The following is a 24083-nucleotide window of genomic DNA, read 5'->3' as shown; positions in this document are numbered from 1 at the left end:
ACAGGCCCGCCTGAGGCATACGGGTACCAGTAAGTAGTAACACGGTGTATGAATAGTATTGATGATAATAAATAATATGTATGAGTATGATGTTCGCGAACTACTAGTAATTGATAATTCTCGTGACCAAAAATTACGAGGAAGAAAGCACCTCACTGGAGATGTGCGCCGGTCGGGTGTTGATCAACCCGAAATCTTACATTCGCCGTATGCGTTCCCAGCTTAAATTTCAAGTGATCCAGTTATGAGGCACTTTAGACCAATGCCTGCAGCGGCCAAAGAAGGTTCGACAAAATTTGCCGTATTCAACCAGAATGCTAGTCTTTCTCCAGGACCCGTGGGCATGGTGAACTAAGCGAGCGGAAGGATCGGTCATAGGCTTCGAACCCATGTTTCCATATTGACCTCTTCCGGGGCTTGACTAAGTTAACAAATGATTTATCCTCGATTCACTTCTGGCGACCGGACATACCTGAATCCAGTGATAGGCAAGACCAGAACATCGCCCACTAATTTGCTTAACCCGCCGTCAGCCAGCCCGGACAGAGCATTCCATCGTAGACCCCAGTTGATTTTCGACCACTCTTGAGTCACATCCGTGAGGGCAACTGGCCCGGTGAGGTTTAACGGGTCAATATCGTAGAGAGCCATTTGGGCTGATTTAGACTGCAGATGCCCTCCGTTTTCCTTAGAGATTGCCTGCATGGTTGTAGTCAGGCGGTTGATGAATAGCTGTAGAATGGGGTGCCCGGGCGCCCAGGCAAATGACCACTGCGTCAACTGAACAGGGTAAAAGTAGCCCATACGCCAGTAGAGGTCATTTCCAGGATCGCAGTCTGCCTCTAGACCAACGATAGCTTTAACAGGCTCGGTCGAGTCGAACACCTTGCCCGTCTCCGGATCTCGCCACAGCTCCAGATCGGTAGAATCGATCCATTCTGATGGAGTTCGAGTAGGCTCGCTGTCAATATCACCGTACTGTCTTTCGTTAATGTCACGAAATGACTAAGCTGGAATCATGCATTGGGGTCATGGAGGAGCTAGCTACTCACGATGCCGCCAATCCACTTGGAGACCAGGACGCGAAACACATCTGATCGCTCCACATTGTTCGGCAAGGTGTAGAACTGAGTCTCTATCTCCGGCTCAAAATGCCGGATGAATTTTGCAACGCCAGTATCATCCCACAAAAAGTAGGCCATGTTGCCACTATCAACGCCTGACAACCATCTCTCTGCACACCGGCGGAAGATTTCTGGCCACTGATCTGGATATGTATCCTTCCATGTTTGATGGATGATCAGAGGTATAGCAGAGTACGGGATCTGTCTGCCTGGTATGGATCTAGACGCATTAAGCGCAAAGATGGCCGCGTCAATAATATTCCCTAAGGGAGGTTGGGACCCCTCTACCCAACTGGGTGGGATGTGCCAAGCTGTTGATGTTAGCAAAAAGATGGCTCGCGTAACGAGTGAAATGGCCGATTTCGTACCTCCTCCATCGCCCCTCTGGTCAGACACGTATTTTGAGAGTAGGGGATACTGAGCCACTCGGCTCGACGACGACGCATGGCGTGTCTGTGTTTGCCAGTGTAGGTACCAAGTGGTGAGAGCGAGTACTGCCAACCCTACGATCGCCAGTCGCCGAAATTGGCGGTGCGGTGTCATCATGCCCGGTGTTTGGACCTGTCAAGCACACAGAAGGAGAAAGCCATGTCCTGAAGCCCACGGGGGTTACGTGCAGCTCTAATCAGGGGTGGCTGTTACGGTATGTTAGCTAACTTCCCGCTACGAAGAACAGTGTTTGGTCTTTACCAGCCAAGGATTCTAAATTTCCGTATTGTATGGTACTGGTTTCGTTATATCAACATCGTCCACCCCCGCCGCTGTCCACCACTTCACTATATTCGTAACACTCTGCAGTGCACCATTTACGAGCCTTGCAGTGGCAAGCATCCCCGATTGTGCAGAGCCTTATTGAGCGCCCAATAGGGGAACAATCAAAGAGTGCGGGGGGTGATACCGATTTTCGGAAATACTGTATAAGATTGAAAGAGTCCTAGATGAGGTAAATTTAGGAGACGCATAAAAGGGAACAAATAGAAGTTTTGAGCCGTTGACTGAAGTGAGCTTCGCTTTGCAAGTAATGAATGGGAATGCATCATCGCCTCATTTAAGGGAGGTGAAAAGCTTTGTATCCGAGCCCGGGAAATGTGGACGAAGATTGAAAAGCGTTGAGAAAGAATTTGCACACTCATTTGCGGCAACTGAGCTTCCAAATTTCATCAGGCCATTCGTAGCTTCCAAGAGAACGGTTGATACGTATCTTGAGAAAATGCGGCTCAACGTTGAGCCTTACTATGTCGATCATATACGGAGTTTCACCCTTTTTCTTTTTTTGTGCCAACCCAAGAAGCTCGAACCAGCTTCATCAAAAAATCGTGCAAGCCATTTCCCGACATCCTTGTCCCTTTGCGGGCGAGTCAAAGGAGTTGGGGATCTTGGGCCTGATGTTGGTGAGTTGCCCTGTCGTATATCGAATGTATAGAAATTCGACACAGATAACCTTTCAATTTCATCTTTTTGGCGCTGTCTCCGGCCTTCAAGCCAGACCATTTCCCAGTCATCCAGCCAAACCATGGTAGAGATTCGCACCCTTACGAAAGGATGATTCTCAAACATACAGTCGTGGCCAAGGTATTTCTGGAGTATGCCAACACGAGGATGATACAGGTTATTATTGTAGTACCATTGTCGCGTTATTGAATCACGCTGTCGAGCGGATTTGATCGTCTCCATTAATCGAATCTTATCCGGAAATGCGATGGTAAGGCAGGGGCAAATGTCGACTTCACCGGCGTACGGCATACAGCTGGAATCTGGACTAATTATACGGGGTATCTTGGAAGCCTGTGTCGTGTGCCATGCGGAACGTGGATGGAGGCTCCAGCATCCGCCACAGTATCTCCAGCGGTTATTCTCGAGTTGGCGAAGTAGCTGCGTTCTAGGCCTTCGTTCAATATCAGGCCTGCTGCATAGCATCAGTCGACTTTCCGGCAAAATTTGCCAGGAAAGCCGGGTTCCTTGACCTTCAAAAATAAGGCAAAAACACTCGTAGACATACGTGCAACTAAGTGAGAAGCAAATTTGGTCCGGTATTGATAGGAAAATAATGATGATCGCTATTATCTCTGGAGGAACCTTCAGCAAACCATGAAATCTTGACTGATATCGGCGCGATATAAAGCATGTCATAAAGCGGATTCGATTCCGGAGATCTGGCATATTCATTTTGACCGGAATTTGATTGGATTTTCGAGTGAGAGATGCAGTAACTATAAGAAGCCATGTCCTCAGGAATCCCTAAGCTTAACATTTCTGCGTACTTTCCCGTTCGCTTAGCACACAAGTTATGGTTGAACTGTATTCTTCTTAAGGCTTAGTCCTGTATGATCGGCGCTAAATTGATTCACGCTTCCTTCCGACACTATGGAGCTTCTCGCGTGGCTTTCGCCCGATGCTCGTCTAATCGCTTATCCTCTCTATTCGTACGATCAATGGTTGCTGTACCCAGACGTTACCACCGCCTGTAAGAAGTTTTCGTTGTTTTTATTCTCTTTTCTATGGTTGTCGATCGATTCACCTGGATGGCTTTCTTCTATCATACTTTTCGGGTCAACCTGGATTCGTTATAGTCTGAGGCTTGGCGTAGCCAAGACTCAAGGTTCCCTCCCTCTTCTGGGCTTGGCTGACCCACATCTTGGCCATGCAGATGAAGGCTCGCTTCTCTGGTGGGCTACAGGAGGAGACAACCTAAAATTTCAAAACTTTTCGCTAGAACACCATACCAATCCAGACCCTTGCCGCAAAAGATTGAACCATCGATTGCTGTTGGGAGAAGGTGAATAGGAACTGGCGAATTGTATAGCCACTCGTCCGTCTCCTGCATAAGCTTCCTCGCCTTCTAATTCTCCTCCTTCCGCCGTTTACTCCTTCCCTCTGCATCCATAGGCTGTGGGATCGGCAGAGCACTGTTGCTGAATTCCAAGTACCCAGGCATTCCGATAAAATGCCCGAAGCGTTGCCGCTTAGTTGCAAGATCAATGCATGACTCATCTGGCGCGCCGACCCAGGGCCGAACCCGATGAGGATAAGTATTAGTGGGGGGCTGGGCCGGCCACACTTGGTGGTAGTGGCGGGCCAGACTGTCGAGCTGGTCGGAGGTGAGTAGGTTGAAGGCACAAGGGGTTCGTGGAAATTCCGGGTGGATTGCGCCGGTGTCGTTGTTGACAAAAGGTAGGAGAGGTCTGGCCAGATTGTGGAGAGTATCCTCGAAATCCGAGTGGAATTTGCGCTTTTTGATCCGATTAGTTGAGGGGAGAGGCTCAACAGCTGGCTGTTGTGAGGCCGAGGAGGTTCGGTATGGCGGTGGCGAGGGTTGAGCAGATGGACAGGATGAAGTAGATGAAGAAGACATCTCTATAGACTCTACGGACTCGACAGACACCGATTCGGAACATATCGAGTCGCAGCTGGACCGCCGCTGAAGAGGGAAGTGACTGGAAGGCATTCGTGAAAATTAGACAGCTTTTGATGAGAAGTAGAAGAGCACTTTCTGTGCAAAAGCAAAGGGAGGAAATAGTCTATAGGAAGAGGAATGTCAATAAGACTTCCCACAAAGTAGGGCATGAAAGTGCCTTCTTATAGAATCGACCCGGAAAGCTCCAAATAATCCATTTGTACTTCTTGTGTTTCTTTTACATGAGGCCAAAATACAGACAATGCGATGAAACATTCCAATATAGCCCTTTGCGGCTTCAAACCCCGCTGACAACGCACCCTTTGTTCTCTCCCGAGACGAAATGCCTCCTTGGACACCCGGATCCCGCGATCCCTCTGTTGTAGACCGAAAAAGAATGATGAACGATAATAAGAAATAGGCAAAGATTTCATATATGCTCTTAATGTCCAATCAAAAACAGACAGCGTTTGTGGCAGTGTAAAACGGCCTCAAGCCACCAGTCAAGAAAGCCCTTAAAAGGAGAGGTTGGCCACCGCTGCGGAGAGGTCGGGTTCATCCGCGACAGGAGCAAGTCCAGCATACTTATTGATCCAGTTCAGTACGGTGTGGTACCACATCAAGGAGTTCTCCGGGTTCAAAACCCAATGGTTCTCATCCGGGAACGTCAAGAAGGCGCTCTCGACCCCCCGCATCTGCAACACGTTAAACGCAGCAAGACCTTCCGCAATAGTCAGGCGGTAGTCTAGCTCATTGTGAATGATGAGGTGAGGCGTCGCCCAGTTCTCCGTGAAGCGCGACGGATCCCACTTGGCCCAGTGCTCGGGGACCTTCCAAATGGGGCCCTTGAGGTCGTGCAGCGGGAAGAACTGCTCTTCGCTGGCAAGCTGCGACGTCATACTGAACACACCATCATGGGTAACCAGCGCTTTAAACTTGCGACCTAGAGCGTGGCCCTGCATCCAGTTCATCATGTAGCCTCCATAGGACGCCCCGAGCGCCACAGCCCGGGTGGTGTCGATGTATTGCAGGTTTTGCTCGATGTATTCGAAGCCCTTTACGAGATCCTCGTAGGGCCGGCCACCCCACTCACCGCAGATCCCGTCTGTGAAATCTTGTCCGTAGCCAGTGCTACCAGTTGGGTTGGGCGTAACCACGACATAGCCCTGCTCGGCGAAAAGGGCAGGGTTCCAACGCGTGCTCCACTGGTCATTCCATGCGTCCTGGGGGCCGCCGTGAACCAGGTAAGCTAGAGGATACCGCTCACCCGGCTTGAAGTTGGAGGGCTTGACGACCCAAGCGTGGACCTTATGGTCCTCGGCGCCCTTGAACCAGATTTCATCTACCTGTGTCGGTGAAAGGCCGAATGCAGCTCCTCCGCGGCCGTTCGACGAAACGACCCGAACTTCTTCTGGGCGAGCCGGATCGATGATGGACCATATACTGCTGTCAACCAGATTGGAGCTGGAGACGAACAACTTGGATGTTTTGGCTGCAGCGGGAACAACATCGCTGACGAATCCCTCGTATGTGAGTTTCTTCAGTGACTCAGGCTTCGCCGTTCGAATGCCGTCCAGGGACAGCTGATATAGGACTCCACGGCCGACTTCCTGGACCTGGATGAGCAACGACTGATCATCTTGAGCAAAGGACACGGAAGAGGGGCTCAGGTCCCATTCTCCCTTGCCATCGGAGGTCTCAAAGACTTCAAACATCTCGCCGTTCCATGGATTGGGCACATAGAGGATGCGATTCTTGTCCGACTCATACCCATCCTTGCGCATGGTCAAAAGAGCAATGGAACTACCATCCGAAGACAAAACGGGCGAGGCCATTGCGCCCTGCAGACTAGTCACCTTACAAGGCTTGATATCCGACACACTCATGCTAGTCCACGAGAACATCGGGGCGTAGTAACACGAGCATGCAGTGTGGGTAGCCGGGCTCAGGTTCGGGTCTTTAGCAATAAACACAATAGCGGACGGGCTGATGTCGAAGTCACCAGTGCCACCGAACGGAGGAATTGGCGATTCAAGCGGTCCCAGGCCAGACACCGAGATCAAGTTCGTCAGGCCCGAGACAGAGAACTTCCCCGCCAGTCTGCGAGCTGGGGACAGGGGCGTCTGCTCCAGCAGGCCGTACCAGATGGCATTCTTCTGCGGCTCAACATATGCATCCCAGTGCCGGACAAACAAAGAAGTATACAGGCGTCCGGTGGTGTGCGGCTTCTTCACGTCGTGTGGATTAAACAACGACCCGTCCGGGTTAGCCTTGCCTGTCACCGCGAAGCCAATCTTCCCCGGCTCGATGACAGTAACCTTCAAGTCAGATACTGGGCCCGGGACAGTGCCAGCAGTGTATGTCATATCAGCCTCGCGCGCATTGCCGACAATGAAGCTCGTGTTGCCGTTGGACTTGGTCTTCAGCCAGACTAGCAGGTCGCCGTCGCCCAGCCACTGCGGGTTGCTGGCGCCAGGGTCATTGGTGATGAGAGCTGATCGGCCGGACTCGACATCTATGACACGGATCTCACTGGTCTTGGAATGCGACTCGAATGAGTAGGAGGTCTGGGTGTAGACTGCTAGGGTGCCTGCTGCATTGGGGACGGCTGAGGACCGCCTGGGGGCGCCGAGGAGAACCCTGAAGGTAAAGTGGTCAATCGAGAGCTTGATGAGTCTAGGAAGGCATTTTCTGATCTGGCGAAAACTTACTCGGGTGTGAACTTCATTGGGCGGATTGCCATATCAATCAGCTCAGGATGAGGAGATAATATAGCTAGCAAAGGAGCAACGCGGGGATCAGACTCTGGTCAGAGGAGCAGATGTAGGCGTACCACACAATCTCAACGAGGACAGAAGACACCAATACAGCCAGTGACCAGAACTGGGAGCCGGACAAGAGATATTGTAAGAGTGGAGCCGGACCGGACAAGATGGGAAGGTGTTTAGGGTTGCAACGTGTCTGACTCGAGGTGGGCGGGGTTTATCGCGCCGGTTCCACTATTCCAACTAAGGGCCCCTGCACGGTATGCCGCGGCACAACTTTATTTTCTCGGCTATTTACGTGAGCCCGACAATCTGGAAGAGAAGGGAAATAACACCTTTTGTATCCTGGTAGCTCCAAAACTATTATTACAAACAAATCAAATGGAATCATAATCTACTCCTCTTCCTCCTCGCTCTCGTCCTCGTCCATGCCCTCAGCCGCAGTCACCGTAAAGGTGGGTGCTTGGTCCACACCGACATAGCTGTCACTCATGAGGTAGAGCGTGAGCTCGTGCTCGCCAGGCGAGGGCACCACGTATTCTAGACGCAGATCGAGCTTGCGACCGATGGTAACGCGCTTGATGGCCAACAGGCTCTTGGTTTTCTCCTCGCCAACCACGAGCCACCAGTTCTCCATCTTCTGGTTAGGGTAGAAGGGAGCGTGAACGACCGTGTCGACTTCATCATCCTCCTCCACTTCCCGCTGGATCTTGACCTTGAGGTAAGCGGGCTCGCCCGACGTGATGCTCTCGGGGTCCTCGACTTCGAAGTCCAGTTCAATGCTGGGGTACTTGTCGTTGGTAAAGGCGGCCGCTTGTGCCAGTTGCTTGTTGTTGAGACCCAAGCGCTTGACCAGGGTGGCGTAGTCCTTGTTCTCAGAGGGGTCCATGGCCTCCATGAACTCGAAAATGTCATTGATCCTGCACGAATTCAGATTAGTAAATGCCCGCTGTGCATAAAGCGTTCTCGATACATACTGGTACTCCTTGGCGACCTGGATGACCTCCGGTGAGAAGTGAGGAATCTGCTTAAGAGGACTATCGCGATCCCACATGGCCTGAACAACCATCTGGGACAGCTCCATGGCGTTCATAGCGTTAATGTGACCCTCCGAGGAGAGGACGTCCACACAGGCGCTAAGCAAGTTGAGAACCTTGCGGATGATATCTTCCTGGTCCTTGGCAAGATCAATGGGAAGCTGCATGCGCGAGAAGTGGGCCTGAAGGAGGACGAACGCCTTGAAATGGGGAGAATCGAAGGCCGGTTCTGACATCTTGACTGGCACTCGATCGTAGACTCGGCGGAGGATGTGGTCCTCGTGACGGCGCATCTGGATGGACTCGAATTCGGTGGCCGAAGTGACAATCTCAAGAATGCCCTTGAGCTTTGTACGAGCGGAGAGAGACAGTAAGAAAGTCTGCATGGTGATAAAGGAGATGTTGTAGTAGGCACTGATCATCGCAGCATTCAGTGGAGAGACGGTATCATCCTCCTCATCCAAGTCAATGATCTTGGCATCCGACAGCTCCTTCAAGGTGGTCTCGACCAGCTCGGACAAGAAGGTGCTGAGCCCTTCGTGGCTCACGTCGCTAAGACCGTAGAAGCTGGGGTTTGCGAGGAGACGACGGTAGAAGTAGGTGTAAGTCATCCAGTCAACGGCATCCTGGGTCGAGCTGATGGTCCGCGTGCTGGCCTCGGTCACAAAGGCGTCGTGTAGGTAGACCTGAAGGTGACTCTCAACGGGCAATGCCTCATTGAGGAACTTCTTGTAGTACTCGCGTTTAACAGCGGGCACCATCAGAACACCACGACCGCTCTTGTCCAGACCTGCACGAGAAGCCTTGCCAAACATCTGCAGGATCTCGCTGATAGGGTAATCAACGTAACGGTGCTCACGGCCATCGAAGAACTGAGTGTTCATAACAATGACCAGGTGGGCAGTCAGATCCAGCTCCCAGCAGACATCACGTGAGGCAAGGAGTACTTGAATAGCACCGATGCTGAAGAGGTGCGAGACGATACGCTTGTCGGTCTGGCTCAAAGCCTCGTGATAGTAGCCGATACCATGGCTCAGAGATGTGGCCAGTGTCTGCTCCTGGATACGAGAAAGCAGAGGAGCCAGTTCTTCAACGTCGGCGTTCAAGAAGCGATCTTCATCGTCATCGATGGCACAAGCAGCCAGAAGATCCATTGCCGTGGACCGAGTCTGTTTGCGGCTAGGCACAAAGATCAAGGCAGGCTTGTCCGGGGACAATTGAAGGATCGATTGGTAGGCAGGCCTGGACATGGCGAGCATGAGAGAAGGGAAATGAGGAATGGTATACGACTGGATGTGGAGCTCCAAGGGCACGGGGCGAGCGTGCGGGCTGAAGTTGTAGATGGTGTGCTTGTTAGCGCCAATCCACTCGCCAATGTCGCGTGCATTGGAAAGCGGCACGCTCAGGCCAAGAATGCGCATCTCGTTCTCGGTCTGCAGAGCAATGTAATGCATACGAGACACAATCACCTCGTACACGTATCCACCCAAGCCGCCAAGCATGTGAAGTTCATCAGCGATAAACAACTGGACTGTCTGAATGTTCTTGCGTCTCTGCCACTGCCGGGACAACACATCCCATTGGACAGGAGTGGCGAGGACAAGATCAGCCTGTTCCAGAAGCTTCAGATCGGCTGTTGTCTCACCGGTGAGCTTGACAATGGTCTTGCCACCAGCAATGCTGCCCAGTCGCTTCTCCCAGTCGGCAAGGCGCTGATCAACCAGCTCCTGGAAAGGAGCAATGTAAACGGCACGGCCACTGTTCTCAGTCGACCAGTGGCGGAGCAGGGCCAGCTCAGCACAGACGGTTTTACCGCTTCCCGTCGGGGCACCAATGAAAACATTGTCATCCGAGTCAAAGACTGACTTAAACACCTGAGTCTGAATCTTGTTGAAATGCTCCCAGTCAGGATACAGCTTCTGGTACTCCTCACGCTTCAAGGCCTTGACAGGCGCTCGCTGCATGTCAAGCAGAGGGGTGTGGGGAGGGAAGCGCTCCGGAAGGATCAACTTCTGGAACGACACGGCGATCTTGGTCTCGGAATGCATCCAGCGGTCAGACACCAGGGAGATGAAGTAGTTGGGAGGCATGGGCTCGGTAATCGGGACAGTGAACTCAACCATGTGCTCGTTCATCTCGGAAATGGCAAAGTCACGACGCAGCAGGAAGCGGTCGTGGAACAGGATCTCCTCACCATCACAGTCTTCCACCAGGATCCAGAAATCTTGCGCGGTACCATGCACAGCATCGTCCCAAACAAAGTTGGGGGTGATGGTTAATTCAACACGGAGCATGGATCGAGTGATTGGCTGCACCTGAGCTTGAACATCAAGGCGAGGGAACTTGGACACCAGATCACACACAACACGACCAGCCTTGGGCATGCCGAGGAGCTCACCCATACGAGGAGGATCAAGATCGAAGTAGCTGGACCATGGGACATCAATTCGCTCGGCCTTCTGCAGGATATCCCGAGGGCAGCCGGGGAATTGACGCAAGGGAGACATGGTCGGCCACATACGCTTCTCAGCCATCTTGCAGAGGTCGAGAGCAGTCTTGGCCACTGAGGACCACCCTTTCTTCAAGCAGATCTCGAAAATGGCACGAATAATACGACCAGCAGACTGGGTTACGTAAACCATGTCGGCCATGAGCGCAAGGCCTTCCAGCTTCAGACGGGAGATATAGGCCTGAAGGAGGACGTTGATCTTCGCGTGAGGCTCATCAATAGTCTCCTTGACGGGAACCGGCACACGGCCCAGAAGCTTGCCAAGCTCGAGCTTCTCATCCTGGCGAACCGGGATGTACTTGAATTCATCACTGAGAGCGAAGATGCGGAAGAGCTCAATGGTGGTGATTGAAGGCTGGAGGTGCTGGGCGTATGTGAGCATAGAGTTGTGGCCGATGTAGTAATGGGAGGATATGCGACCAAGCTCAGTCGACTGCAGCCGGCCAGTCTTCTTCTCATACTTGACCAGCCCAGCCCTCTCAAGGACGGTGGCGGCAGAGTGAATCAAATCGACACGCTTCTGTTCCAAGGCATCATCATTCTCATAGTCCGCGCCAACGCTGTACAAACCCGGTGAACGAAGCATCCGGACATAGAGGTAGGTATAACCAAGCCATTGGACACCTTCATCACGGGTGCGAACATTACCAAGTACAACTTCTGCATTCAGGTTGTCGGCAAGCTTGCTCATTAGCTGGGACTCAATTGGCAGTTGCTGATTCATGAGCGAAAGGTAGTATTGAATCTCAGACTGAGACGTGATAATGATACCCTCACCAAAAGTGTCGTACTGCGGCCGACCAGCACGTCCAAGCATCTGAAGAACATCCTGGGGGCTGAGCTCGACCCAGCTACCCTTCTCGGGGAGTAGACCTGGGTTCCCTTGATGATAACAGTATGGGCGGGAAGGTTGACACCCCAGGCCAGGGTTGCGGTACACACGAGAACTTGGATACTGCCGTCGGCGAATAAGGCCTGGACGGAATCGCGATCCGCGAGACTCAGACCAGCGTGGTGAATACCTAGGCCGTAGGGCAGAAGGTCCTTCAAAGAAGCATCATCAACAGATTCAGCCTCCTCAGAGAGGATAGCACGGCTGGCAGCATCGCTGCGCAAAATTTGCCCAATAGTCTCCATTTCGATGGCCTTGTCCCTGATGTACTTGGCCGTTTTCGCCGTTTCCTTGCGGGAGTGGACGAAGATAAGCATCTGGTTTCGCTTCTGGCCCACCTGCTCCATAACCTTAGTGTAGCAAATGTCGTTCATGGTCTTCAGCTGCTTGATAGCCTTCTTATCGGTAACACCAATGAACTCCTGCTTTAGAGGGCAAGGACGATACGAGCCGTCAAAGTGGAACACGCCCGTCTCGGGATCAGCCCGAAGGAAGCTTGCAACATCGCGATAGTTGGGAAGAGTAGCACTCAGACCAACGATACGAACAGGGTCGCCAGTCTGCTCAACCCGGCGAATAGTACGACTGACAATGCTTTCAAGGACGGGGCCACGGTCATCGTGAAGCAGATGAATCTCGTCAATAACGATCAGGCGGACAAGGTTGGTGTAACTGGTTTCTGATGCCTTTCTGGTGATAACATCGAACTTTTCGGGGGTGGTCACAATGATTTGAGTGTCAGCTATTTGCTGCTTGGTGAGCTGACGATCACCAGTAAGCTCCGACACGCGAATACCGTATGGCTCGAGACGCTTTCCGAGATTGCCAACCTGCTCTTGAACAAGGGCCTTCAACGGAGAAATATAAATGATTTTGAAGTCATCCAGCATAATCTCCCCCGTCTCCGGGTTCCGGTTCTTACCGATTTCACGGAGAATGGTGAGCATGGCAACGTTGGTCTTTCCAGAGCCAGTAGGGGCACAGACGAGCAAGTTACCATCATCGTGGAAGGCTGTAGGATAACACTTGGTCTGAACCCGGTTCAGCTCTTTGGCGCTTCCGAAGCCCACGCGCGCCCAATCGGGCAATTCGGTAGTCGGAATGTTCCTCTCGCCAGGAGCCTTCTTGGCTTGGGGAGGGGGGACGTGGATCTCCTCGTAGCCCTTGAAAGTTCGCTTAGTTGAGCCTTGGGGCAGCTTAACATTGGGGTTGGTCATAAGGTGGTTGCCCTGGTGGAAGACCAGGTTCTCAAGATTGATCAGTCGCTGGGGCTGCAGACCACCGACCAGGCCATTTTCACCAGCTTGCTTCCGCTCCTCTGCTTCCGGTGCCGAAGGAACATCGACATCCATCAAGTCCAGTTTTATCTTCTCAGATCGTTGGGTAAGGCTCTCGGCGGCGGCCTTGCCGCGAATTTCATCCAGAACGGCACGGTGTCCAGCCTCAACCATCTGGCTTTCAATGAGGTGTCGCGCATCCGCATCTTCAGCAACTTGTCTCCAGCGAGTGACCCAGACAACCTTGGTACGGTTAGAAACCAATTTGGCAACGAGATCGGGGTGGTCGTAGTCGAAGAGCTCCATCAGGTCGTTTTCAACATCGCGCAGGGGCTTCTCTGAGCCGTCCTCGGCTTGACCACCAAGGATGTCAAGGGCCTGCTGGGTCTTTTCTTGTTGAATGTGGGCGTCGGTGTAAAAGGCACCGATTTGACGTTGAAGCCAGTATGCGTCGATCTCGCGAGCCGATACGCCTAGACCAGATTTATCTTTGACCTTGTCGCTCCGCTCCAAACCACCATGAATGACTACATCAGCGCCATCTTCCGGTTCTTCGGCAGCGCCTTCGTAGATGTCAGGTTGATCTTGCTCGTCGAGCTCTTCTTCGTCAGAATCCTCGTCTCGAACTTCGTCCAGGGTCCCCATGCGCTCATCGTCCTCGTCTTCCTCGTCGAAAACAACAGCTACACCCTGGCGTTCGTCGAGTTCGCCGTCGCCTTCTTCCATGCCACCATCCATATCCTCGTCTTCATCTTGGGCGTCGTAGTCGGTAATTTTCTTGCCCAGGTTGACGAGCTCGTTGAACTCCTTCGGATTCATTGAACTGCCCAGAAGATCATCAATCTCCTTCTTCTTATCAAAGTCCTTCATATCCTCGTCCTTCAGCAACTCCAACACGGCATCGGCCGCACTGCGAACTACTTCGTGGGGAACGTCGCCGAGGTTGGTTCCGGTAATCGTAAGGATAAGGTCGTAAGTGGCTCGTGTGGCCGGTGTTCGTGGGCGGTATTTCAGGCCCTCGACCAGGGCATCGGCTGCTGAAAGGATACCCTGGCCTCGTTGTTGTGCTGGCTGGCCGCGCTGGCGCTTCCTCTGTTCCCGCAGAAGCACGTCTTCGCCCTCGCGAATCGCACCTCGCTCGAGGTCCGCCGGACCAGCCGCCTTTTTCTTCGACTTCGGCGCATCGTCACGCGCGACTCGGCCGCCCATCTCCCGAATCCCAATGCGGCCCGCGAGAGACTCCGGGTCACCGGTGGGCTCGTCATTGACGCGACTGATGAAACGACGGTCCGCCTGGAGAACCAGGTTGGACATCGCCGAGTATTTATACTGCGAGATATTTTGGTCCGCCATCTTGAATGTGAGAGAGGGTACGGTCCCAAGGAGGCGATCAAAAGAAGGAAAAGAAAAAAATGAAAGAGTCGCGAGTCTGATCGGCTTGATGCGCCCAACTCAGATGTCGACCGCGCCACACAGGGGTATATCAACGATTGGGAGAATTTCAAGAGGTCTCACAAACCTGGCTCATCCTCCTTCCGCAAGCGAGCTGACTTGATGGGGAGAAATGAAGGCCAGGGTTAATGAGAGAGGTTGGAGATTTGCAGGGAGAGTTGAGCTCGGGAAGATTTCGGTGGCGAAGGCGGAAGGAGGGGAGCTTTTGCGGTTCTGCCGCTTCTCCCCCGGGGTTGACGGCGTGGAAAAGCGTCGACGTCGCAACGATGCGGGTCAGTGGTCGGACCTTGGCTCATTTGATACCTTGCTCGCGGTCGACTGGGCAAGTTTCGCTCATCCCATCTTATCAATGCCCTGTCCATCGGACGATCTGCCACCATGCGCGTCGCGCTCGATTGCGCGCTCGCGTGCCCGCAGTGGGACTGCCATTTGAACAACACAGGGGCGCTAAAACGCAGACCACAGCCAAATGGAACGACCTCCCGCAGGGTGTTGTGAAGCTAGAAGCATACGATGACGGCGTGGATGAGGCTCCTCGGTATCCCACTGTGGTGCAAGGGCATCGCAACAACATGCAGAAGTTCAAGAACTGTGTTATCCTGACAAGAGTGGGAGGTTTCTACGAGGTACGACTCCCAGCCCCTAGAAATACCGCTCTTTGGCTTATACATTTCACCAGCTCTATTTCGAACAAGCCGAAGAACTCGCGCCGCTTTTAAGCTTGAAGCTTGCGTCCAAGAAAACCAGCGCCGGTCCCGTTCCCATGGCCGGATTCCCCTTTTTCCAGCTCGACCGATTCCTCAAAATTCTCGTCCAAGACCTGAACAAATATGTGGCTATCAGTGAGGAGTTTGCGATCGAGGCAGAGGATAAAGCAAAGACTGGGGGCCTGATGTTCGATCGGAAGGTGGCTCGGATTATCACGCCGGGCACGTTGATTGACGAGAAGTTCATCGATTCTTCCGAGAATAATTTTCTGCTGGCCATCTACTTCGATATCCCTGCTTTGGCAGCGCAATCCACACAGCAGGTTGATGCGCAGTCATCACAGCACCTACTGTCTTCCGCCCCTCAGCGGGTAGGGCTGTCGTGGATGGATCTATCGACAGGGGACTTTTATACCCAACTCACGACGACGCAGATGCTGCCATCTGCCATTGCTAGGATAGGGGCTCGCGAGATACTTGTTGATCAGAATGTTCAATCTCTTCTTGGCCAAGAACTGCAGCTCCTCGTTGGCCATGAACACCGTCTAGTTACATTCTTCCGGTTCCCCGAGGCATTTGCGCCGATGTCTGAATGGGACTCGATGCTAGCGGCCCCAGTTCCTGAAGATACCCATGCCTCATTTACTGCAGAGGAAGTAGCTGCTGGGTATAGCCTGCTCGAGTACACTCGGGTCCAGTTGCAGAGGACGGACCTCAAGCTTCAGCCTCCCCGCCGGCGGCACTCAGACGAGTCCATGAGTATTGACCGGAACAGTTTGAGAGGTCTTGAGATTCTTGAGACTGCGCGAGACGGGTTTGGAAAGGGAAGTCTGCTTCATGCTGTCCGCAAAACTAGCACCAAAAGTGGCGCTCGTCTTTTGCGCGATCGACTAAGTACGTATTGAATACGCTCAGGTCCGACTTTGGTTTTTTTGCTCATTTACTTTGCCCAGCCTCCCCATCGACATCGCTTCAGGTTATCAACGAACGTCTCGATCTCGTCTCGGTCTTCATTGAGAACGAGGATCTGCGTGATAGCGTCATTCAGCTGTTGAAACGCAGCTATGATGCTCAGCGCTTGGTCCAGAAGTTTGCCCTCGGCAAAGGCGATGCCGACGATCTGATTTGTCTTTCCCGGGCCATCGAAGCGGCCAAGGAGGTCAGACAAGTACTCGCTGGTCACGAAAGACTTCTACAAATTTCCGACACAAAGCAAAGTCTCGCATCCATGATATCTCGACTCCATCTTGATGGTCCTCTTGCTCTGGCGGAGCGAATCCTCGCCGCCATCGACGAAGATGGTCTCCTTCAGCAGCAGCGTATTGAAGATAACACTGCAGCCGAAGCGGCACGCCTGGCGCACGAAGTTGCTATGAACGAAGGCACAGCCAGCGAACTAGAAACGCTGCCAAAGAAAGTTCGAGCGCAGAGCCGGCATCGCGCAGCCACGGGGGATGCCGAATCAGGGCCCATCGAGACCTGGATCATGCGTCATGACGCTAGCGAGACCCTGAAATCTCTCCATGAGGACCTGGAGGGGTTTTTTGACGGAAAGGCTCAACTGACCCAGCGCCTTCGCGACTATGTTGGATCTACTCATCTGAACCTCAAATGGACACCCGGGCTCGGCCATATCTGCCACATCAAGGGCGCGAAGATCTCCCAACAGTCTCTCGAAGAACTAGGTGTCACGCGAATTGTCTCATCTACCAAATCCACTCGATCGTTCTACCTCCCCGCCTGGACCGAACTCGGCAACCGGATGGATGCCGTCAAAGTGCGCATCCGACAGGAAGAACAGGCACTCTTCGAGCGGCTTCGCCGCGAGGTCATTCTGAACCTGGTCAAAATTCGGCGGAACGCAGCAGTCATGGACGAACTCGACGTCGCCTGCTCGTTCGCCACCCTCGCCCAGGAACAGCAGATGGTCCGGCCGATTCTCAACGAAGGCACCACGCACAAGATCGCTGCTGGGCGCCATCCAACCGTCAAACTCGGATTGGAAGAACAAGGCCGCTCCTTCGTCAGCAACGACTGCTACATGGGCGGGCACGAGCGCATCTGGCTCATCACGGGGCCCAACATGGCCGGCAAAAGTACCTTCCTCCGGCAGAACGCCCTGATTACGATCCTCGCGCAAGTCGGCTCGTACGTGCCGGCCGCGTACGCCGAGATCGGGCTGGTCGACCAGATCTTCAGTCGCATCGGGGCAGCGGACGACCTCTTCCGCGACCAGTCGACGTTCATGGTGGAGATGCTGGAGACGGCGGCGATCCTGCATCAGGCGACGCCGCGGTCGTTCGTGATCATGGACGAAGTTGGGCGCGGCACGACTCCCGAGGACGGGACGGCGGTTAGCTTTGCGTGTCTGCACCACTTGCACTATCAGAACCGCAGCCGCGTGCTGTTCGCGACGCACTTTCATGCACTGGCGGATATGACGGAGTCATTTGAGGGTTTGGCCCGGTATTGCACCGATGTGAAGGAGAGCGCGTCAGGGGCGTTCTCGTTCGTGCATCGGCTGCGGAAGGGGGTGAATCGCGAATCGCATGCTCTCAAGGTGGCTCAGCTGGCTGGACTTCCACGGGAGACTCTTCATCTTGCTACCCGTGTGCGCCAGCAGATGAGGGCGGAGATGAATTCTCCGCGGGCTGGGGAAGGGGACTGGTGTGTTTCGCGGGGGTGTCTAATTGGCGATTTCCGGGGTTTCCCTTAGTCCTGTCTCTTTTTCCGATCTCCCCCAGGGAGCAAGAATATCTCTCGCTGTGCATAATACGCATCATACCCCATCCATCCACTCGTTGCTGATCCTGCCCGCTTGCTCGCGGAGTAGCAATACCATGGTACCCGCAAACAGGCCATGTACCAAGGTACCAATCATCTCGCTAGTGCTTATACCCAGCCGGCGCCGCCACGGGCCGACGATACGAGGCCGATAAGCGTCAGGAAGCTCGGGCCATCTGGGGAGCTCTCCTTTTGAGTTTTGGGTTGGCGCCACTCCATGGATGGGATTATGCACGTATACCTCCCCAGTCTACGGGACACATGGTCGCCAGCTTGGCTCAACCAGCGTCGTCTTGCTATCTCGGGATGACTCCAAGCCGCCAAGAGAACCAATCCCCGCTATACTCTCTATGCTATATTCGATGACCGGACCGTGCCCACCACGACCACCGGCCCGGAGTATATCCCATCCTTTCCCCCCTCCTCGTCCCGCAGCTCACATGTCAAAAAGCTGAAACACAATGGATTGACGGCTGGCCCATGCACCCTATCGCACTGGAGGGCCCCCGATGCTCCGCTCGTCGCCAGGAAGGCTGAACTATGTATTGGCCGTGGCCAACACACTCGATGCCCAACATACACCGGGACCCTGGAAGCGGTCACCTCCCATCCACCATATACCTGATATCGAGTAGTCTCCGTGTTCCCCCCCCCCGGACGGTGCAGCCAGGCAAACGGCTCGCCGGACCGTACCAGCTCCCAGCAAACACAACCGGCCATCTTCCAGCATCGCAACCTCTCCTGCAGGGCCCATCATAGGGCTGCCGTCCACGGTGCGGTCCGGAGAGGGCGCGCGGGTGATTCAGATATCGGGGAGCAGACACCAGGAAAACGGGCGATCTGCGAGAACGAGGGTGGGGGGTCTGCGGTTCGCATGCACAACAAGCAGGCAACCAGATATCCCCTCCGAAGTCGTGGATGCGGCTCTGTTTGGGCAGAGATGGCCAATTCCTGGGCATGGCGGTTCATGTCATTTTCCATCGGCGTGTCCGCGATTTGTAGCGGTTGCGGGGGGGTTGCGATGGACTGATTGGCTGGCCGGCTGGTTGGCTGGCCGGCTGATTGGCTGCTGGGCTAGACGAAGCGAGAGCTCTCTCCCGCGTTGCGGCCGGCGGTCCTGCGGTCCTGGCGACGATTCATTGGGCGCAGACTGAGTTCGTGACCAGACGGAGTGACTTGGTGATTTGAGTCCTCCGTGCGGTGCGGAGTATACTGGGTATATGCCCGATATCAGTCATCCGGAGGGAGTGTCGCGCTCCGTTCTGAGGGGAGCGTCTAACCGTCGCGCTGTCAACCGGAGTCGCTGAAGGGCCTATAAAGCAGAAGCTCCCGTCGGCACGGACAGGCTCGCGGTTGTAGTTCTCCATCAGATGCGCTCGCCCTCTTAGCACGTCCCCGAAGTCGGTCATCCTCTCCCCGGTGGTATACTCCGAGGTTTGCTATCTATCTGTCGATCCCCGTTCGGCAACGGCCGACCTACGATCCTGGGACCGACCGCTTTTCCACTCTACATCTTCACCATGCCTGACGCGCCCCGAACGCCCGAGAAGTCGAAAGACACCCCCAAGCCTACGACTTCCCCTCCCGCTGCCGCCGGCTCCAGTAACACTGGCGGGTATGTTGAACGATCCGAACATGCCGTGGTCGGCCATGACTATGTCTCGATGGGGCTAACATGTGCGGTTGCTCACTTGCAGGAGCCCCAGCTCCCCATCTAGCGCCAGCCAGCGAGAGATTGACCTGCAATATATTGGCACATGGGTAAGCAGCGCAACGCCGTCTCCTCTCACCCCTCCGCTTCTCGCCAAGGAATTGTTCCATTGACAGCTGGGTAGGTGCCGCAGAGCAAGTAGCGACTCCGCACCGCTCCCCACCTCGCGCCACCGCTGGACGAGGGGCCACCAGGGGGGGGACGAGGAAGGCGGGGAGATCCTGGTAAGCGCCATCTGCCCAATGAATCGCTCTCCGAAATCAACGGTGCAGAGGTGGAGATGTGTTAACCCGGCCAGACGATCTCGCCCGATAGTACCCGAGGACTACTGGCTGCGCGGGCGACAGCCGGGGTATCGTGGTCGATGACGTTGGTCCAGCGGATGTGATGTTGCGTTGGTCGCGGAGAAGACGGCAATATGTGGATAGTCGACGAGGGATCGGCCCCGACGTACAGTTCACCCACCGTCGCAAATCCAGTCTAGCAGCATTATTGCGTTGTTGGTTGTTGGTTATTGGTTCTTGTACGGGATATTCATTATGGACAGCTGGAGGCACTAGCGCCGGGGGGAAATATCCGGAGCGGAGATTGCCCCTCCTCTCCCTTGGGACATGGGATTGGAACCTGGCACTAGCGCTGGCGCTGGCACTAGCACTGGCATTGGCATTGGCACAAGAAAGAGCAGGGATGCACAGATGGCGACTACACAGTGCACCGTGTTATTCCGCCTGTCTTGGCAGTCCGGGCGCAGGTGCTGCACTATCATGTCTATGCCTGGCGCATAGGCTGGACGGTCCCAGACTCGGCCGTGAATGACCAACGTGCGCCGTGCGCCAGAAGGGAATCTCTCCGCTCTCCTCTTTTGCTCGATCCAGCGATTGCCTGGCTTCTCTCTCATTTGCGTTCCTTATCGGTTTTTTTTAGTATACACCCCAGATTGTTTGCGTTGCATTGCCTTGCGGTAGATTCCGCGCGATGTCATCCGAGATCGACAGTGAATTGACTATGCGACTGGATTCGCGTTTGAGACATCGCCCTAGCCTGCTCTGCCATGCTGTCCTTGTAAACGTGTAGCATCGTGGTGTTGCATTCCTACTGCACGAGTGCCCAAGTGGTCGCCGCAATGGAATCTGAGGCTCTTAGTCGAATGCCGAGGTACAGCAGTAGAAGAGAGGAGAATCTGTGCCGTGGTACGTGTATGGAACTAGTGAGTCCAGTTGTGCTCGGAAAGAGTCCGGTAGGGCTGAGGGTGGATACGCATGCTGAGAGGGTGGGGACGACCCGCTGGCTGAACGACGCTGGAATCCGTCCAATGTGGTGCATGGCGGCCCAGGACCAGGTCTATGGGTTACCTCGCGGCACTGCATCTGCATGTTGGTCAGCATGAGATGTGTGTGGCTGCATGATCAGCGAATGGAAGAGCAGGGATATCTATACCGTCTTTGCGTGAGGTCAAACCAAGCATCTATCACCGTTCGAGACCTGCCATTTCCGGCTCCCCATTGGTTTCCGGAATGGAAGCTTGGACCGCCCAGATCCAGTAACTGCACCTTGAGTATCCTTCTCACAGAGAGCGTTGCTCTCATTCTCTCGTCGGCCATTCCCGGTCCCATCGCTTCTCATTCAGACATGGTCACCTCCGAAGAGGGAGAGTCGACCACAAGAATAAACAAGGAAAAAGTAGAACTAGATCAGAAAAACAACAAGAAACCTCCACGACCACAAGAATAAATAAAGGAAAAGTGAAAAGAACATAAAAGAGAAGGATAAAAAGCAGCCCTTCTCTCCCTCTCACCTCCACCTCACATCTTCCAGTTTTCTTCCTTCATCTCACCTTACTAAGGTCCTCGGAGAGAAGCAAAAACGGTCAAAAAGCCCTAGAGGAACGCCACAAAAGATATATCTACTCTCCCCCTTTCCACCCTTCCCCTCCCCGTCCCCTATATGTGTGGTACTTCCGTTTTCATTTAGCTCGCCTCGCTAAGATTCTCGGAGTGAAGAAAACGGCCAAAACAATCAAGGAACGCCGTCGACTCAATAGCTGCTTATGCCCCGCTATTCGTCAAGCCGAAGAGCGCCTTGTCACTATGGATGCCATTGCGTATGGCGGTGGAGGCACCGGCGAGCACAGCGGGTTCTCGCTAGCTGGATCGGGGGCGGGGAGCAGGCGAGGCGGGGCGGGGCGGGGCGGGCTGAGGTAGGAGGCAGACGGGGAATTCCAGGGGCCAGGACGGACGTGACGGCCTCGTCGCCAGTCAGGCTGTCGGCGGCCGGCTGAGCGACATTTGGGCTGATAGGCCCTATCAAGACAGAGGGCGTGTGGCTAGTGCTTGCTGTCTTCGCCATGATCCACAATTGCTAGCGTTCCCTACTAGGGCATAGGGGCGCCGGTTCAATGGACTATCCTCGGATCTCTCCGTCCTGATTCGATAGCTCTACCTGGATATAAGATTCAAGGGTAAGACTAAGTATTCTGGAAGACCCGGTGGGGGCACCCGAATAGAAAATACACATGCTATGATATCTGATCACGGTCATAAGAATACAGGATATAGGGACAACTGGATGATCATGCCCTCCATTCTCATACTTCGCGTTAACCCCCGAGGTTAGACGCTATGCGAGGTACAGTGTGCTGTTGCTCCGCGAATAGGAGAAAAAGATGTGGAAATCTAGCTCTGGCAAGTCCAGACCAGAAAGAAGTGATTGGAAGCTCACGAGATGATTCTGTCAATCCTGCCCCGTTGGAAGCTGTGACTTCGAAAGCCGCATTGAGCATCCATTATGAGAATGGCGGTGGATATTGCCATCGATCGCCTGATGCAGCGTGTCGCAAAGGGAGGCAGGAGCAAGCCCTTCATACTGGCATTTCCTCTGCCCGAAGGTTTTGTCAGGGCGTTTCTGGGCGATACTTGCCAGGGCACTGAAGTACACCTCATCACAATTGTTTCCACGGGGTCGATGAACATTTCGAAGTTGGTCAAGGTGTCTTTCGAGTAAGTGGAAGAGGATTCGGAGGTAATTTTCTAGGCGGCAATCAATGAGCCCTAATACCGAGTGCAAGGTGAGCAATATATTCTAGAGACAATTTAAAATAGTTTGGAATGATTGCTTACTACCCACTTCCTTTGGAATGGATAGCCCAGCTGCCTTGAAGACCCCAGCTCCATATTGCTGGGCCAGTGCCGTGGTGTGTCGAAAAACGGCCTCTTGGCGGAAGGTATAGGAGATCAGCATCCATTTGGGGGTGTTAGATAGGTGAAATTTGGTGTTCATCGCTTTTTCCTTCCAAGCTGCAATGAAGTCGGCCCCAAGCTGCGCATCCCGTTGGCATTTGAGATAGATGTTGAATCGGGCGACCAGCCACGATTGACGGAGTGGATGTAGTGGCTCTGGGAGACGCGTGGATGGATTATGGATGATGTGGAGAATCGTCAAGACACAATCTGCCTCGAAATCGGGAATGGTGAGGTAAACCTTTCCATTCTGTGTAAGCTCCTTGTGAGGCTGTTGACCTGGAGCGAGCTTCTCCCGGAAATGGTCACAGGTCGCAATGAGGGCTTGCGAAGAACAGTGGAAAAGCTGACGGGGATCCTTCATGGATAGGATGAGAATGGTATCTCCGTTTGCGTCGACTTCCTCTATTGCTAAGTCGTGTATGGTTGATTGGATATCCATGGCTGGTGGCACGAGTCGAATAAAACCCAAGGAAACGGATGAGAAGAGGATATGGCTTCAGTGACGAGGGACAACGCTGAGATTGGCTCAAGAATTACGGCGCGTGGTGTTGGGGGTGCTGGGACGAGTTGGGTACCGGGAACACTAAAGTCAATGTTTGGGTAGGATGAAGAGCGATGGTGATCAATGGGACGATGTTGGGCAAAGTTTTCAGATGAGGGAGGTGGAAATGTTATATCTCAACCAACCAGCCTTCTCTGGAAGACCAAAAGATTCACCCTTTGATTGACAGTTTGAGACATTGTTGGCGGAACAGCTGAGTTGGTCTCGGAACTAATGAGTTTGAAAGAGTATCATACGCAAAGGCCATTGTGTTGTTTCATTCACTTGATAAGAACCTTGACCCTTCTTGCCTCCGCCGTCGGGGCTTGTCGCAGTTGGGACTCTGGACAGGCTCGACGGGCGTAGAACACTAACAGTGCATTGAACATGGTGTTCGTATGTGACGAATGCTTATGATAGCGCCTGAGAAGTGATTCTCTCTTTCTATCTTCGTATTTCAAGAGGAGCCTTCCCCTCTCAGAGTTGATTCATATTGTAGCTGGGGATAGCTTCGGAAATGCCCCGGTTTAGATTCCTGTGATCGGAACCACTGTGGCTTTATTGCGGACATCTACGAAAGTATAAAGTTGAATTGAGAAAGCATGGGATCCTGGTCCATTCGTAATAGATACAATAAACGAGCGAGAGGGT

General features: G+C 53.6%; 7 protein-coding genes across 7 annotated transcripts; 2 read left to right on the top strand and 5 right to left on the bottom strand.

The window, feature by feature from the left end:
* Positions 1-229: 229 nt before the first annotated feature.
* On the bottom strand, positions 230-1667 carry och3 (glycosyltransferase family 32 protein; the record flags this gene model as incomplete). Its single annotated transcript, XM_056690847.1, has 4 exons — positions 230-416; positions 473-978; positions 1053-1435; positions 1493-1667. 4 exons carry the CDS (start codon positions 1665-1667, stop codon positions 230-232), a joined length of 1251 nt encoding a protein of 416 aa, XP_056540612.1.
* A 2296-nt stretch (positions 1668-3963) lies between these two features.
* N7482_008722 (uncharacterized protein) lies at positions 3964-4569 on the bottom strand (the record flags this gene model as incomplete). Its single annotated transcript, XM_056690846.1, has 1 exon — positions 3964-4569. One exon carries the CDS (start codon positions 4567-4569, stop codon positions 3964-3966), a length of 606 nt encoding a protein of 201 aa, XP_056540611.1.
* A 464-nt stretch (positions 4570-5033) lies between these two features.
* On the bottom strand, positions 5034-7246 carry N7482_008721 (oligopeptidase family protein; the record flags this gene model as incomplete). Its single annotated transcript, XM_056690845.1, has 2 exons — positions 5034-7194; positions 7230-7246. 2 exons carry the CDS (start codon positions 7244-7246, stop codon positions 5034-5036), a joined length of 2178 nt encoding a protein of 725 aa, XP_056540610.1.
* Positions 7247-7677: 431 nt separating this feature from the next.
* Positions 7678-14351, bottom strand: N7482_008720 (ATP-dependent RNA helicase BRR2; the record flags this gene model as incomplete). Its single annotated transcript, XM_056690844.1, has 2 exons — positions 7678-11702; positions 11747-14351. 2 exons carry the CDS (start codon positions 14349-14351, stop codon positions 7678-7680), a joined length of 6630 nt encoding a protein of 2209 aa, XP_056540609.1.
* A 365-nt stretch (positions 14352-14716) lies between these two features.
* Positions 14717-17873, top strand: N7482_008719 (mismatch repair ATPase MSH1; the record flags this gene model as incomplete). Its single annotated transcript, XM_056690843.1, has 3 exons — positions 14717-15076; positions 15178-16051; positions 16111-17873. 3 exons carry the CDS (start codon positions 14717-14719, stop codon positions 17871-17873), a joined length of 2997 nt encoding a protein of 998 aa, XP_056540608.1.
* A 1588-nt stretch (positions 17874-19461) lies between these two features.
* On the top strand, positions 19462-19765 carry N7482_008718 (uncharacterized protein; the record flags this gene model as incomplete). The annotated part of the gene is made up of 2 exons (XM_056690842.1): positions 19462-19556; positions 19639-19765. 2 exons carry the CDS (start codon positions 19462-19464, stop codon positions 19763-19765), a joined length of 222 nt encoding a protein of 73 aa, XP_056540607.1.
* A 2965-nt stretch (positions 19766-22730) lies between these two features.
* On the bottom strand, positions 22731-23330 carry N7482_008717 (uncharacterized protein; the record flags this gene model as incomplete). Its single annotated transcript, XM_056690841.1, has 1 exon — positions 22731-23330. The coding sequence occupies one exon, from the start codon at positions 23328-23330 to the stop codon at positions 22731-22733; it is 600 nt and encodes a 199-aa protein (XP_056540606.1).
* Between the last annotated feature and the right edge of the window lie 753 nt (positions 23331-24083).

Source organism: Penicillium canariense, assembly GCF_028826845.1.
Source record: "Penicillium canariense strain IBT 26290 chromosome Unknown utg000006l_segment0_segment0, whole genome shotgun sequence".
In the NCBI taxonomy this organism is placed as follows: Eukaryota; Fungi; Ascomycota; class Eurotiomycetes; order Eurotiales; family Aspergillaceae; genus Penicillium; species Penicillium canariense.
This window is presented reverse-complemented; position numbering and strand designations above follow the sequence as displayed.